At 45.1% G+C, this 16,158-nt stretch overlaps 1 protein-coding gene across 1 annotated transcript in view; it reads left to right on the top strand.

Moving 5' to 3' along the window:
- The window catches only part of TNR (tenascin R), a 79,938-nt gene that overhangs the window by 38,543 nt on the left and 25,237 nt on the right, over positions 1-16,158 (top strand). The window contains exons 8-16 of the mRNA XM_040636241.1: positions 987-1,076; positions 2,153-2,416; positions 3,013-3,282; positions 4,420-4,539; positions 5,456-5,602; positions 8,369-8,488; positions 11,194-11,337; positions 12,041-12,171; positions 13,081-13,213. Of these exons, the coding sequence (XP_040492175.1) occupies positions 987-1,076; positions 2,153-2,416; positions 3,013-3,282; positions 4,420-4,539; positions 5,456-5,602; positions 8,369-8,488; positions 11,194-11,337; positions 12,041-12,171; positions 13,081-13,213 (1,419 nt within the window). The remainder of the gene's footprint in view (positions 1-986; positions 1,077-2,152; positions 2,417-3,012; positions 3,283-4,419; positions 4,540-5,455; positions 5,603-8,368; positions 8,489-11,193; positions 11,338-12,040; positions 12,172-13,080; positions 13,214-16,158) is intronic.

The raw sequence follows: 16,158 nt of genomic DNA, 5'->3' as shown, positions 1-16,158 counted from the left end.
ATTTCTCCCCCAGAGCCTCCAGAGGCTGCAACCCTGCTGAACCATTTAGACTTCAGACCTGCTGAATGCTGAACTGCACAACAACAGACTTATTTTGTTTTGAGCCACTAAATTGTAGTAATTTGTTACAGCAGCAATGGGAAATTAATATACCGTCAAGCCAGTTAGTCCGCAAATGAATGCGGGAGAGGGTAGGGAAACACCCCAGATAATTGCAGATATCCTGGAAGACTCCCAGCGATTCTCTGTATTAAACCCCCAAAGGATTTCCCCCAAAGAAGCTTACATCCTTTAGTTGGACAATTTTTGCATCTTTTCCATCTTCTGGAGTCCCCCAGAAGTCATCCTAAGATCAAATCCATAACTTCACATACCCTGGGTTCTGAATTACCGACCTTGGTAGGAAGCCCACAGCAATATGGCTTCTGTCTGTCCCTGCATTAAAGGCCTGACAGCCTGTGCTCAGAAAGTCCATCCAGTGTTGCTCCCTATAAGGGATCCTGGAGTCCCCATATGGTTTCCGTCCCTATGTATAGAAGGTGCCATTGATGCTCACACACAGTGTTCAAGAAATGCTTCAAAGGCCCATGTCCACACAGTCACTCTCAATTACACACTCCTCCAGTTCACAGCTTATACAGGGACTCCTTTCACCAGTTGTAGCCAATCTGAGACTCTAAGTACCACAGGGAGACCTCCGCAGGAGAGCACATTTCTGAGGGTCACCGATAAGGGCAGCCTCACTGCCTTCCCGAGATCAGCAGCAAGAAGGAAGCTCTGCACTGAGCACTTCATCCTATTGACTTGGTACAGATTTCCTAAGTGGTGAAATTGGGATTTCGTACTAGATAAAATTCGGAGGAGATTCAGGAAGGACTAAACATAAGATCCGAACAGGAATCTAAACTCATTTGCTTCCCTCCTTTCTGCCTTCCCCACCACTGACACACACACGGAATAATGTTTGTTTCTGCATCTGCTAACAGATCTGGTGCCTGGCACTGAGTATGGAGTTGGAATATCTGCTGTCATGAACTCACAGCAAAGTGTACCAGCTACCATGAATGCCAGGACTGGTGAGTAGGAGGATTGGTGCCGAAGAAGACCAGGATACTCTGAAAGCCTGAGAAGCCATGGAGGCTTGTCCTGGCAAGGCTTTGTCAGAAGGCAATGTCCCTTAATGAACAGGTCCCTGGATGATAGTTATCAGCCTAGAAACAACATCTACCTGCAGAACTCTGGTCTCTGTGCCTAACCTGTGACATCAATATGCAGGATGGTCTCCCTCTCTTCCCCACAGATCTGTGCATGTCTCCCATGATCTGAAGGGCTGCTCACAGGGGTGGAAAATTCCAAATCGACTGGTGTCATAGCAGGTCATATTTCTTTCTAGACCACCCCAGAACAGGCAGAATGTGGTGTCCCTCACCATGCATGACAGAAGCCCTCAGAAAGGCCACAAGGATAAAGGTTTAGATTTGGAAACACCCCATTAAATCTAAGGACAATGGAAAAGTCCACCTGAGACCCTTGCTACTCTGGATCCAGCAGATTTGTTTCCAAATTCTGGGTAAATTTCCAAGTCACTCTAGTACCTTAGGTCCAGGCAGCCTGGACTGAATTGGGGATTTTGAACCAATCCCTGTCCCAAGGCTCATTCTAGTGTAGACAGCCTCTGTAGAGAACCACAAGGACATGGGTCCCCAGGAGTTCTCAGATTTGCACACCCATGGCCAGGTCAGTCAAAATGGCCTCAGGAACAGGGTAGCTACTGTTGTCAGGAATGTCATATCCCTACTTGATGGTGGCTCCTATTGTACCCTGGTTGGCTTGCTAAGAAAGGCTGGGAGAAAATGAATATAGAGAGCTTGAGAATCAGCAGCCAGCTTTGTCCCAGAGGTGGGTGTATTCCTGTGGTGTTGGAGCTACTAATGCCTTTATGCAGATTGTCCATCTATATACCAAGCCCTTGGCCATCTTTCAAACGGAAAGCGCTTAACAAAACGTGAGATAATTGTCAGCAAAGACAAGCTAATCATTGTGGTCAGCAGTCCTGCTGATAGCTTAGAAATCCACGGGGAGGTCTAATTCCAATAAATACTGGCTGATCTATGGAACTGGTGTAAAATAGGCCACTTATGTTGATCCACAGAACTTGACAGTCCCCGAGACCTCATGGTGACGGCCTCCTCAGAAACCTCCATCTCCCTCATCTGGACCAAGGCCAGTGGCCCCATTGATCATTACCGAATTACCTTTACCCCATCCTCTGGAATTGCTTCAGAAGTCACTGTGCCCAAGGACAGGACCTCGTACACACTGACAGATCTAGAGCCAGGAGCAGAGTATATCATTTCGATCACGGCGGAGAGGGGTCGGCAGCAAAGCTTCGAGTCCACTGTGGATGCCTTCACAGGTACAGGGCAGCAGAAATCCCAGCTGGGTTTAGGCATTAATGGATCTTAGTACAAGAAGGTCATCTGGGCAACCCACTCTTTGAATGCCCCATTTTGTTTAAGAAGGAAGAATGTGGATAGAAAAAGGAGGAGATAGAAGAGAAATTAATAAATATATCGAGATGGAAAGTTTGTAAATAAGGGGCAGAGATGAGCAAGGCTACCTACATGCCAGAAAATTTGTATCTGGTTTTCTACAGCCTGGACAAAGAGGATGATTCTGTTCATCTTCTCCTGCCTGCACTAAATCAGTGGGCATTCAGAGGATCCATGTAATCATGTTAAATTTCTCCCAGGATAAAGATTTTAAATCCTGGGTGAGTATTATGAATAACTCACAGAGGTCGTACCCTGCTGAGGACATTCATTTTTCAGTATATGGCTTGGAGAAAGGAGAGTGGACAGGACTGGAGAGTGGGGAGGGAGAAGCTCTGAGTCAGCGAGTGAAGGTGGAGTCCTAGTTTACAAGGAAAACAGGTGCTTAAGCTGGCTCTTCTAGCCCAGAGTCCCATCACCTCAAATATGTTTCAGAACCATCATCTCCTGTGCTTTGCAGGCTTCCGCCCCATCTCCCATTTGCACTTTTCTCACGTGACCTCCTCCAGCGTAAACATAACCTGGAGTGACCCATCCCCTCCAGCAGACAGACTCATTCTGAACTACAGCCCTCGGGATGAAGAGGAAGAGATGACAGAGGTCTCCCTGGATGCTACCAAGAGGCATACTGTCCTGATGGGTCTGCAGCCAGCCACTGAGTACATCGTGAACCTGGTAGCTGTCCATGGCACGGTGACCTCTGAGCCCATCGTGGGCTCCATCACCACAGGTGAGGCTGGAGTACTTGACAGCAGGTGGGAAAGGGGGTTCCTATAGAGGTCTTCAACAAGTCAATGAAATTTACAAAGAGAAATACCCAAGGAGAAAGGGACTGCCTCATTTGGATTGAGAGGGTCTGTGAGCTATTCTGAAAAAGCCACCTCTTCCAGAGTTGCACAAAATGTATAAGATGGGAAACTTCATTTTGGAAGGTAGAATGGACTCAATGTCTTGAGGACGCCAGTGCTTGAACGCATTGGTCCAGAGGTTCTCACACTATCAGCCTGAAGAGAGTTAGCCTCCAAGAGGAGACCCCATCTTTTGACTGCTCAGTAAGGTCACTCATACAAATGATGTTTCCTCAAAATTATATGGGACTAACACGCAACCATGTGGGAACCTGAGACTCAGAAAATGGGATTGATTTGCATGTCGTTTGGAAAACACAGGCACTCTGAGATGAACTGGATCATTTTTGTCTCATCATTCTCCAAATACAATCCCAGGTGTGAGTGTGCATGTGGGTGAGGACATGCGTGTTTCAGTGGTTTCCTACATACTAACAAGAACTCACAAACTGGACAAGTGGATTAAGCACTAGCTGGTTTCGACCCTGGGATCCTCCAGTAATCAAAAAAAAAATGAAGTATCCAGTACAGATGAAATACAAGTTAGGAAAGTGGATTTGTTCTGGACTTGTGATCTGAAATCCCTCTAGACTGGATAGGCAGTTTTTCCAAATTGAACCGTAGGTGGCTGCTAAAAACTAAGAGAAACAGTTGGGTTTGTCCAAGAGAAGTTGTTCCAGAGAATATGACCATGTTAATCCCAGTTGAAAAGAAAACACATGAACTTAAAGGAAGGTTCCCAATTGGCCTTCACACAGGTAATAGCTGCTGCACAGCACAGAGCTTGCCAACTTGACTTCATGTTGTTAAAATATTCCCCATGAACATAGTTTTAGCCAATAACTTGAGGTTTCATGCGAAACTTTGGCCTGACCATGGCTTTAAGGATGCTCTGGTGTAAAGATCTTTTCTCCCTCTGCAATACTATTAGCTCTCGGTCCACATGAAACCAAGGATAGGAATTGCTTTTTCACACTGTGCTTTCTGTCTTTTTCCCACAACTACCTGGGTTCTTGTAGGAATTGATCCCCCCAAAGACATTACAATTAGCAATGTGACCAAGGACTCAGTTATGGTCTCCTGGAGCCCTCCTGTTGCATCTTTTGATTACTACCGAGTATCCTATCGGCCAACACAAGGTAATAAAGTTATTTGCTTTCTCACAAATGGATAGGATTTGGAGCTAGGTGAAGATTGCTATGGGAGAACTACATATCCCAGAGGGTATCATTCCCCATTTTCATTCTCCTCCTCTCTGTGGCATGTTCCATCACAATGAGAGTGGGTTGAGGGGGGAGCAGCCAAGAAACCCTGAATTTACCAACTCCTCTCACAAAAGGCTTGACTACATTCACCCAGAAAGCAGGCCCTCCATCAGCAGAGTGAACCATGGTAACTGGTCACCTTATCTAGGGGTGAAGTAAATAACAATGAACTCTAAAGAATTCTGCCAAAACCCAGGGTCACATTCACTTTTCTGAGAGTGAAGTCCAAGACTAGAATCCTGGGTGATGCATAAAGACTCAGCTGAACCATATGGAGCCTTAGAAGGAAGTCCAGTGATGGTGGTCCTATTTCTGCCACTTCAGCCGAGTTATAAGTCAGAAAAAGTTGGTCCAGACCTCCCCTGCAACCTGACAGTTCCTGCTGGTACATGCCACATTGTTAACAAAGTAGAGGGCATGCCCCCGTCCAGGGAGGCAGGGGATAGTTTTCCAGACTACCCTGTCTCTGGGCTGCATGGACCACTCTTTGCAGCCATGACCTCTAGACTGCCTTAAGAAGACCAGCTGGTTAGAAAACCACATAACCACCTTTTTCCTTTGCTCCAAGGAACCTATAAAATGAGGGGGTGGGACCAGCATGCAAGGTCTCATCAGCTCCAACATTCCCAGTCTATGAATCATTTCTCCTCCTTCCCCACTGAGTGCTGGGCCTTGCACCCATCTGTGCTTCATGACGAAGTGCTGCCAGAAGCTTCTATGTAGATTATACCATGAGCTGTGTTGATGAAGGATCCAATGAACTTTAACAGTGGCTTCTTCTCTTCCTTAGTGGGACGGCTGGACAGCTCAGTGGTGCCCAACACGGTGACAGAATTCACCATCACCAAGCTATATCCAGCCACTGAATATGAAATCAGTCTCAACAGTGTGAGGGGCAGAGAGGAGAGTGAGCGCGTCTGTACCCTCATTCACACAGGTAGGCATGTCTCCCTGTCATGAGCCAAGACAAGACCCTGACTGAGGACCTGCAACAGACAGAAGAGGCAAAGAGTGGAGTTGTTCTGGCTAATACAGAGGACACTGGTTCTGGGTTCAGAAGTTCCATTCCTGGGTGCTTCTCTGACTCACTGTGTCATGCAAAGCAATTTGCAATTTCTCTCCCCTCTGGTATTTCCCTCTAATACCAGGAGTTTAGAGAGTAACCCTCTTCTAATAATCTTATTGGTTTAGATCAGAAATTTTCATGGAATTTTCAATAGGAAATGTGACCTTTCAAAGATACATTATGGAAGTGAATTCCAGAACAGACATCTGAATCATCTTATCTAATTTTTTTAAAAGACTCAGTCAAGTAAATTTTACCTCAGAGAAGGAAAAGATTATTATTTCAGTAATAATCCTTGGGGTTCTGAAACTCTTCTTCCAGGTCAGAAGCCACCAAGTGGCTGCACTTGTTATTGCTTTATGCTCAAAAGGTGGAGGACTTTGGGGCGTCTGGGTGGCTCAGTTGGTTAAGCATCTGCCTTCGGCTCAGGTCATGATCCCGGGGTCCTGGGATCGAGCCCCACATTGGGCTCCCTGCTCAGCGGGAAGCCTGCTTCTCCCTCTCTCACTCCCCCTGCTTGTGTTCCCTCTCTCGCTGTCTCTCTCTCTGTCAAATAAATAAATAAAATAAAATTTAAAAAAAGGTGGAGGACTTCTTTTGGAAAATGAGCTCCTTGGATGGGCCTGAGGACAGGGCTCCTGCAGCAACTCCACTGCTCCTCCTGCTCTGGCCCCTGAGTCAGCCCACCGTGCAGAACTAGGAAAGATTTGCTATAGAAGTCACCAGAGGGGACAGCCAAAAATTTCTGTCCCCAGACCCCAGACCTAACCTGCCAGTTAAGCTGTCGTTCCCATAGCACATGGGAAATATCCAGCTTGCCTCATTAGGAGAACACTGGAACTTCTTGAGGCTGCTTAATTTCCTCAGAGAATGGCACTTCCTGAATGAGGAAAAGGTAACTTGGAATTCCTCACCACTTTTGTAGATGCTCTCACAGGCCCAGAAACATCTGTAAAGTAAGTGGCCAAAGAAACATGCCTTCAGAATGCTTCAGAACCTAAAAAAAGTATTCTACTAAAAAACACCACAGGATATTCTCATTTTCCCTAGTCTCCTTCCAGGCCTATAACTACACATAACTCAGCCATGTTTTTGGTCCAATCTTTCCTTTCATAAAATTATCTGTAACCATTAAGGAATCAACAAATATTGACCCAAAGTGATGCCCAATGAGTCAAAAGAAGCCCCCCGCCCTCACCTTCCTGAAAGTCTTAGAAATTCATGGTAAAGAAATTAGACTTTTTCTCTTTGAGGACTGTAAAATGGATTTTAAGAGCCTCCTACTCCTTAAGGTAAAAGAAAGCAGCAACTTGGGTCAAAAAACCTCATTCCTTGGGTTCTTGGTCATAAGCAGCAAGTATCTGTAAAGCAGATATTCCGCAGCGTACCAACCCAAACCACCCTCTTTCAGGTTCAGACAGAGCTATTGTGGCAACTCCCAATAAACAGATTGCCCACAGAACTGTCTTCTTTTGTTGTTGTTTTAATGTGAGATGTATGATTTTACAACTTTGGGAAATGAGTACTCCTTCAGGGTCTCATAGTTAACCTCAGAGAGATCAAGCTAACTAGTCTCCCAAGACATTTCTTTGTCTCTTTTCATAAGGTTGCATTTGAAGAACTTGTTAAAGACACAGATTACATATAAAATTCGGATATTAAAATCTGAAAAATATTTCACAGTTGTTGCTTCTAAATAAGGAGCATAGGCAAGCAATAGAAACCTTCAGTTAGAGAACAGGGCCAGATCAATAGCACATCTTGGTCCCCAAAAGTAAATCATGCAACACTTAGGTTGAGTTGATACCTAAACTATTATAATAACATCCATTTCTAAAATAAATCTCAACTTTATAGAAAGGAAGCATAGTAAGAAACAAAGGCATAGAGCATGGGCAAATAAGAATGGGAACTCGGTCCCATGATGAGCAAACTCTGTTCCCCACAACAGGCATTATTGTTCCTTAGCCTGGAAGAATCCCCTCAGCTCTCTAGGCTACAAAAGGGATACCCAGGTCTCAGTACAAAGGGAGCCAGTGAGTAGCAAAGCAAGAATTCACTCATCGTATGTGGCTTTCGAGGCAACCTGAGACCCATTCAGTCATTCCGCAAGCACTGACTACCTTGTAAGTTCTAGGTGCTGTGGATACTCCTTGACTTCATGGAATTCCCACCACACTTTCTGAAGTTCGTTAACAGGGATCATTCCACAAGGCATGCCCTTTATACTTATGAAAGTGCAAGTAGCTTGGGAAGCAAAATATCTCATTAACTAAAGAAAGATAACAATTCCTCTATGCTCTTAGTTTCTCCATCTAGGTTTTAATGTGTCAAACACAACAGCCATACCTTGGAATCCCCTGTAGGACCTGACAGGGCTCTGCGCATACGTCAGTGAATGAAGTAAAAGGAAGATCTGGGGCCAATCAGGAGAGAACTGTGTACTTGTGAGGAAGGAGAAAAGGGAGAAGAGGATGGGATCGAAGGGAAGAAAGGAAAGAGATCTCCACTCACTTCATTACTTTGTACACCACAGCAGTAGATATGATGATGGGTGAAACTATAGGAAATAGTTCACTGCGCTTCCATCCTTCAGTATCTCCTACCTTTACCTGATACTCTCTGGTTCTGTTTCAGCCATGGACAACCCCGTGGATCTGACTGCTACCAACATCACTCCAACAGAAGCCCTGCTGCAGTGGAAGGCACCAGTGGGTGGAGTGGAGAACTACGTCATTATTCTCACACACTTTGCAGGTGAATGTCTACAAGTCTATGCATCAGGCAGGTGGGAATGGTGGGGACTGGAGCTGAAGACTATTATTTAAGTTTTTTTAAAAAGGACGATTTATCAATTTGAGGGACATCTTAGAAATTTTCCTGCTTTACTTTTACTGTAAAGCTCTCAAGATGTCCCTAAACTCTACAAATTATATCAATTATAGAAATTCAGAAAGCTGAATCTGAAAGGTACAAGAAGGGCCCATAAACAAAAGCAAATACAAAAACATAGAAACAGCACTTGGAAGACAAAATTCTGAGTTGAGCTAAGACTTGCCCCCAAACGCAATGGGCAAGAAAGTGCACTTTTCCAGATACTTACAGAGCGAGAAAACCACTAAAGCACCATGCTTGAAGCAGATAATACTTGGTAACAAAGGATCCAGAGCTAGCAAACTCTTGTTGCTTTAGTCTTGTCTACTCATATCCAACCCAAAAGGTTGAGTCAACATGAAATCTTGAGTTTCAATGTCCTCTCACCATGCTTGTTCACCTTATGCTATTTGAAGTTGAATAGAGAAGCCCAAAGCAAAATAGTGTTCAGTAATTCAAGTATCTAGGCCTAGGAAAATGATTTCCTTGCCTAAATTATACATGTGATCACAGAATTGTTGTGGGTTATATTCAGGAATCCAGAGAACAAAGATACCAGAAGGCAAAAGATAAGCAGATGTCTTAATTTTCAAAAATGACAGAGAAAACCAATTTTGTAAGCTGCAAAGTAAGCTGATTGGTAAAGTTTGGGAAAATAAAAACGAAAACAGACTATTAAATAAATTGGAAGAAGATACCAGCACAGGTTCACTAAGAATAAGTTTTACCAAACCCATTTTATATCTTTTTTTTTATTGGCAAATCTGCTAACACACTTGGATTTCAGCAAGGCATCAGAAAAACCTACTTATCACTTAGATGGAAAAATACGTGATGGATCATAGTTGGAGTTACATAGAATGGTAGCTGATTGAATAGCTCTCCTCAAAGAATGAATATCATGACTATGGATACATCATAACCCGCTATGTTCACGCACAATCCATTTCAACTCCTGCCTCCCCTCCTTGCATGTCATGGGCCTGCATTTCTTACCTCTCACCATGCCTTCCTAAACCACAATGCATTTGCATGTGTTGCTTCCTCTATCCGGAAATTCTCTCCCCACTTGTCTGCCTAGACAAACCCATCCTCTGAGTCTTAGTTTCAACACTATGTCCTCCATCAAAGCTTCCAGTATTCCCCTAAGGCAGTCAGACCCACTTGCTGACCGGTGCAAAGTACACGGTTCCATCATATCAATTAACTTCCATTCATTCAACAAATATTTTGGATGTCCTCCCACAAGCCATACACCCAACAAGGCTATAAGGATTCAGAGACAAAACACGGGTTCTTTTCTTCGCAGAAATCACTTCTGGTGTTGACGAGACAGACCAGTATATTGTTACCACCCAATGTGAGCAGTGTCATGACATAGGCGATCACAAAACAGCTTGGGCCACATCTGATAGATCACTCATTGGGGGTGAGGGTGGGTGTTGAGGGGAAGGAAGAAGGCAGATCTTAGATAAAGTTAGAGAAGGAGAATAGAAGAAAGGGACTTCTAAGACAAAGAACAGCCACAGTGCACTCGTAGAGATAGGAGAGAACGTGAGGACTTTGGAGGAACTGCCATGGTTCGATACGGCCAGAGCAGTGACCGCTGGCAGGATGTTGCAAATGAGGATATTCGAAAGATCGAATCATTATGTTTGCTCTTCCAAAGAGGTGGTTTGGATTTTTATTTGTTTGCATGCCTTCTATGCCTTTAGCCCACAAGAAACTTGAAACCTCAGACCCTACCTAGTTTGGGGAAGTGCCCAGTAAATTTTCTTGAATGCTGAATTACTCGGAAGTACTCTAAAGACACCATAAAGGGCTTGGCCCTGCTCTAATGAACAGTTTTATTGACAGCATGAATGAATACAGAGAAGACATGAGTACCACATTTGTATATAAAACGAAACTGTGTAAGTCAATGATACTGTAACAGTGCTGTACGGTGAGAGATGGTAGCTATGCTTGCGGTGAGCATAGCATAATGTATGGGGGAGTTGAATCGCCATGTTGTACACCTGAAACTAATGTCACATTGTGTGTCAACTGTACTTGAATAAAAAAATTTTTAAACTGTGATCAAGAGAATCCAAAATCAAATATATTTCAATAAACTGAGACGGTGATCCGAAACTCAATCGACGATGAAAAATGCAGTAGAAATGAAGGCAAAGCTCTGTCCACGGGCGCAAAAAAATCTACAATTTTAGAATTGCCACATCCATGGAATGGTGGTTGGGGATAAATTTTCTCAGCCTAGAGGAGAGAGGACCTGAGTAGGAGATGAGGCAGGAAAGAAGGAGCCATGTAGCCGGAGGGTTCAGCTGATTCTTTGTAAACCCAATGGCCTGAGTAGATGTCATGGAAAAGAAATCTGGCCTCCAAATAAGGACTATTTTTCTCAATTAAGATGCAAAACAAGATGAGAGGGGAGGCTTGTGTGGAATACAATACTAAGCTAAATAACTTTTAAGAGATTCTTTCCAAAATTCTAATACTGAATCTTTATGAAATGCCTTTGGATTCGGTAAGGCTTTCCTAGGTTGAATAGCCTTATTCAGTTCTCATCCATGTTCATCCGATTTCAGTTGCTGGAGAGACCATCCTGGTTGATGGAGGCAGTGAGGAATTCCAGCTTGCTGGCCTGCTTCCTAGCACCCACTATACCGTCAATATGTATGCCACCAGTGGGCCTCTCACCAGTGGCACCGTCAGCACCAACTTCTCTACCCGTGAGTACATGGTTGGCTACACATCCAGTGTCCCTAGATGCTCCTGTGGATCCTGAAAATTACCAGTCTTCATGTGGTGCTCTAAATGATAGTTGATAGGCTTTGGACAGTGCAGCCATGAGCTGTTTGTATTTCCGTTGACTGCTGCCCAAATGCCAGTGAAAGTGAGCTACAGCTCTCAGGCAACAGACACATGTCTGTTTCCTGCTCTCACCCTGAGTCCGGCTGACAGCAGTAGAACCAGGCCAAGAAAGGCCAGTACTGGAAATGCATAGGGCCCAGAAAAACCTGATGCATATTACCAGGCTTGATATCTGGGAAATAGTTGCTGGATACAATCAAAGCCAGAACAGTAGACAAAGTTATAGGTGTGGGAAGGATATAAGCTCAAGAGTGAACTTGCAGACATGCATTTTTAACAAGGTCATGATTTCAGACACAGGTCAGATTGGAAGTTGTCACACCTAGGCCCGGAGGCCCAGGTGAGGGAAGGGGGGAATAGTTGCAGGAATGATCATGACACTGACTGATTATCTTCTGGCCCAGGAGCACCCTTCTGCTCCTGTCCAAGCTAGAACTAGGGTCAGCGTGTAAGCAGCCCAGAGACCACATAGGTGGGCAAAGATATACATGGGCCTGCAATGGAATCAAACAGAGACGAGCTGGAGAGGCAGGCACTCCTGGCATTTTCTCCTCTTTGTAGTCCTGGACCCTCCTGCAAACCTGACAGCCAGTGAAGTCACCAGACAAAGTGCCCTGATCTCCTGGCAGCCTCCCAGAGCCGAGATTGAAAACTACATCTTAACCTACAAATCCACTGATGGAAGCCGCAAGGTGAGATTTGTCTGTAAAGGAGATTTTTCTATCAAGCCATCCAAAGGGAGCACACTGGGTTTGCCATGATGGATACATACATGCTGTTGAGGAAAGAGCCTGAGTCTGCAAGCCAGAGACTTTGGTGCTAGGCCTGGCTTCGCTCTTACTCTCCTAACAAACTGAAGCAAAGCACGAAACCTCTCTGAGTCTTAGTCTGCTCTAGATAACGGGGGTGTCTAGCTCCACACTTCTCTTGGTTGTGGTGGCGTTTTCAATACGATGATGCAAAGCACATTGGAAACTTCCAAGCCTATATACGTACATAGTTTTGGGGGGAAATTTCACTAGCAGGGCCAAGCAAACATGAGCAGGGTATCAAATTCAACGGTCTTTTATGCCTCTCGATCAGCATTGTAAAGGCTACCTCTGTATATAGCCTGCAGTAAAGAGATGACAAATTTCTGGGTTACGTGATCAGTTGAAACAGTACTTCGAGAGCACTGGTTGTCAAGCTTCTGTTCGCAATGGAATCCTTTTTTGTTTTAAAGTGAAACACTATTCAGAAGCCAAATATACACAATAGATTTAAGCAGAGCTAGTCTGTTGGATATGGAGGACGCAGGCCTAGGATTCTGCCTCCCCTAGTCCTGAGGAATCTCGTACAGTCAGAAAACCACTGGATTTGATCACTCACAGGCCTGCCTTTATGCCAACGTGCATCTGTGAGGTAGGAGCTGCCTAACTCTCACACGGGAGCTGCCCTCTCTGCTTATTGGCTCGGTCCTCTCCTTGTTGTGGAGTGGAGAGCACACAATGGCCCTGGCAATACTGACCTAGCTGGCCGCGGGCTCTGGGCTTCCCTTCCCAGCTCCTCTCAATTGCGTGTTGGTCCCTCCCTTCCACCTGCCTCCCTCGCTTGTTGCACAGGAGCTGATTGTGGATGCAGAGGACACGTGGATCCGACTGGAGGGCCTGTCTGAGAGCACAGACTACACAGTGCTCCTGCAGGCAGCCCAGGACACCTCCCGGAGCAGCCTCACCTCTGCCACCTTCACCACAGGTGAGAGACCACCACCCCTGTGATGCCTTCTTCTTCCCTGCTTGACTTCTGGCTCATCAGCAGCTTCTGCTGAGACTTGATCAGGGAGGAACCTACCAAAGAAACCCAACCGCCTCTTCCTGTGAGGGGAAATAAGGCTTTCCTCCACTCCTCCCCTCCCCCTTCCAAGGCCCTGCCAGGAAACTTCTTCCTACCAAAACAACCATAGGAACCACAGTGCAAATCCCTGGTCCACCTGGACCCACTAAATGCACCAAGTGAAGACACCAGGTTCCTGATCAGATTTTCTGCAAGTGTTTTCCCAGCAAAGTTCATCCTTCCCTCCTTCCTTCCTTCTTCTGCTGCCTATAATCAGAGAATCACTTAATGAAAGCACCAAGAGTAAACCCTCCATATTAAATCTTGGCTTCTTCTCCATACACAAAGCACTTTTGCACTCCTATGATCTTAACTAAGTCCCTGTAAGAACGGGTGAGGAGCGCCTTATCGGCCCCATTTCACAGATGATGAACAGAGTGCGTGGAAATCAAATGACCTACATGACTAGTAAGTGGCTGAGTCAAACTACAACAAAGGTCTTCTACTTCTAAATCCAGCTGCTCCTCTTGCCTTCCTCCAATTATCAGCAGAAAATACCTGAAAATGGCCATAAAGGATAAGAGTGTCCTAATTTGTATAAGAGGAAATAAACTAATAAGAGGCACTGTTCTTACATCATTAGACGTACTACCTAATTCAGTCATCATGACAGCCTACGAAGTATGTTCTGTTATACCTATTTACAGTCGAGGAAATTGAGCCACACAGAGGTGAGGCAACTCACCCAAGACCCCACAGCTCCTAAGCAAGAGAACTGATTTGACTCTAGTTGATCAAGTTGTGGGGACTGCGCCTGTTAAAAATCCTTTCTGCCACTTCCCACGGTCCCTCTGTACAGTCCGTATTGCAGAACTGCCCAGTCCAGACTTTGAACTGTCTTCCTGCCCCACATTCTGGGGGTGTGGCCATGCACATGTGTGGGGCGAGTGTGAGCATATCCCTTCTCCCTAGATGCATGTGTGCCTGCCATCTCAGAGTACCAGGATGACTGGAATCCTGCCCATGCCCCAGAGCCCGGTCCCGCCATCATGAGGGAGGTGACAGAAGATCCCCAATCCCTACCCAGGTGCCTCTCCCTGTAGACTTGTTCTAAATGACAAAGCAGGACACTGGATCAAAAACACCAAAATGTTAACAGTGGTTAAGTTAGTGGGATTAGGAATGAGTCCTCTTTTCCCTCCTTTTTTGTATTTTCAATATCTTACAAAGCATCTACAATGAGCAAATAATCAGAAAAACAATTTTTTAATTAAAAAACAAAAATAAGCCTCGGTTACATAACCAAACATGAATCTAAGACGGGTCTTTACCAAGTGGAACTTGGAGGACACTTGATCACTTTTTGGGGCTGAAGTCAATTATGATCACCCTCCATGTTCTTTCGCAGTGTGGCTTATCTCAGTATCAAGGTGCTACCCTCTCTTGTTCAAGCCCTTCCCTGCATATTCACAGGTTAAAGGGTCTTCCATGGTCCTCTTTTCCAACCCAAAGACCCATGGATTGGAGCTTTTCACTGAATTAAGAATTTCTTTCCCATAAAAGGACACAGATGACAGAAACATAAACAGAGCTCCCAATTTGCATATTTATTAGGTCTCAACTCATCATGTCATCCCAAAAATGCATGGGTTTCAGTGCTTGCTCAGTGTAGTATGAGCTTCCAGTTCCTATCCTAGCAATGCCTCAGCTAGTGGCTGTGAGCAGTGTGATAATATGCCTGAGGTTTCTGCAGCACCTGGCAGTTGTGCCTTGCTCCAGATCCACCTGGGCTATCAAAGTTTACCTGCTTCTGTGCCCACCACTGGCCTCTCTTACATGAAGCTGCCCCAGGGGTGTATAACAGTTTGGGTCTGGAATCCCAGATCCAGCTGGAGCCCCAGCAAGATCCAATAAGCAGAAGGTTAACAATTCATGGAAATCTGGAAAGGAGGCCAGGGTAGTGGCTTTGTTTGGTGAACAGTGCAGAGGGACCATCGGGACATATTTAGGTGTTTGTTTCTTTGTTTTTATGAAACCCAGTTGACACTGGGCTCCTGGGGCATGACCAATACCAACTCAAAAAGGAAAAAAACCGAAGAGCCCACGTTCCTGTATAATGAGTGTAGTTACTGACTGAGCCGCTCCATGCACAGTTGGGGTACCAGAGAAGGACTTGCCACTACTATTGTGGTACATGGCAAAGATGTGTCCAAGTTTGGAAACCTTTGCTGAGTATTACTGTAAAACTCAAATTTAAATGTAGGTCATTGATGCGTACCACACCCTACTGGTTTTGTCTTAGAGATTTATCAGAACCCACTGGAATGACCGGTTGCAGAATGAAAAGTTTGCAGACAGAAGTAATGCATATGAAAGTACCTTGCACAGAGCCTGACAGATAGTGGACATAATAAATGTTGGTTGAATAGAATAGTTAAATCCCAGCTGTAGAGCATGGAAGAGAGGTTTCTGGTGAAACAAAGCTATAGAAGGAGATTTTCAATATCCATCACAGGGTTGGGACAGGCAAAGAGGTACTTCCTCCAGAGTATGATTCCTAAAGTCCCTCTAATTTCAGGTTCTTTCTGCCACCCCAAATGCAAATTTGCCTGAATAAATTACACTAAGCCTACACGTGTCAACATTAGTGAGTCTTCACTGCCTGTGCCAGGCCCCTCCCCCACCTTTTCTACCCCCTGTCCTCCAACTCCCCTGCCAAAAGCAAATTTTATTAAGGAGGAAGAGACTACAAGAGTACCAGCTTCCTAAATGTGGGAATCAGGATGTTATCAAGAAGGGAAAGATTGGGGTTTGCCTGATAGGTGGCTTGTGCCAGATGCCTCGAGGAGGAGTCCAGGAGAAGGGGC

Source organism: Ursus maritimus, unplaced genomic scaffold (genome assembly GCF_017311325.1).
Source record: "Ursus maritimus isolate PB19 unplaced genomic scaffold, ASM1731132v1 scaffold_2, whole genome shotgun sequence".
Lineage (NCBI taxonomy): Eukaryota > Metazoa > Chordata > Mammalia > Carnivora > Ursidae > Ursus > Ursus maritimus.
The sequence above is the reverse complement of the archived record's forward strand: the minus strand, read 5'-3'. Positions and strand labels throughout refer to the sequence as shown.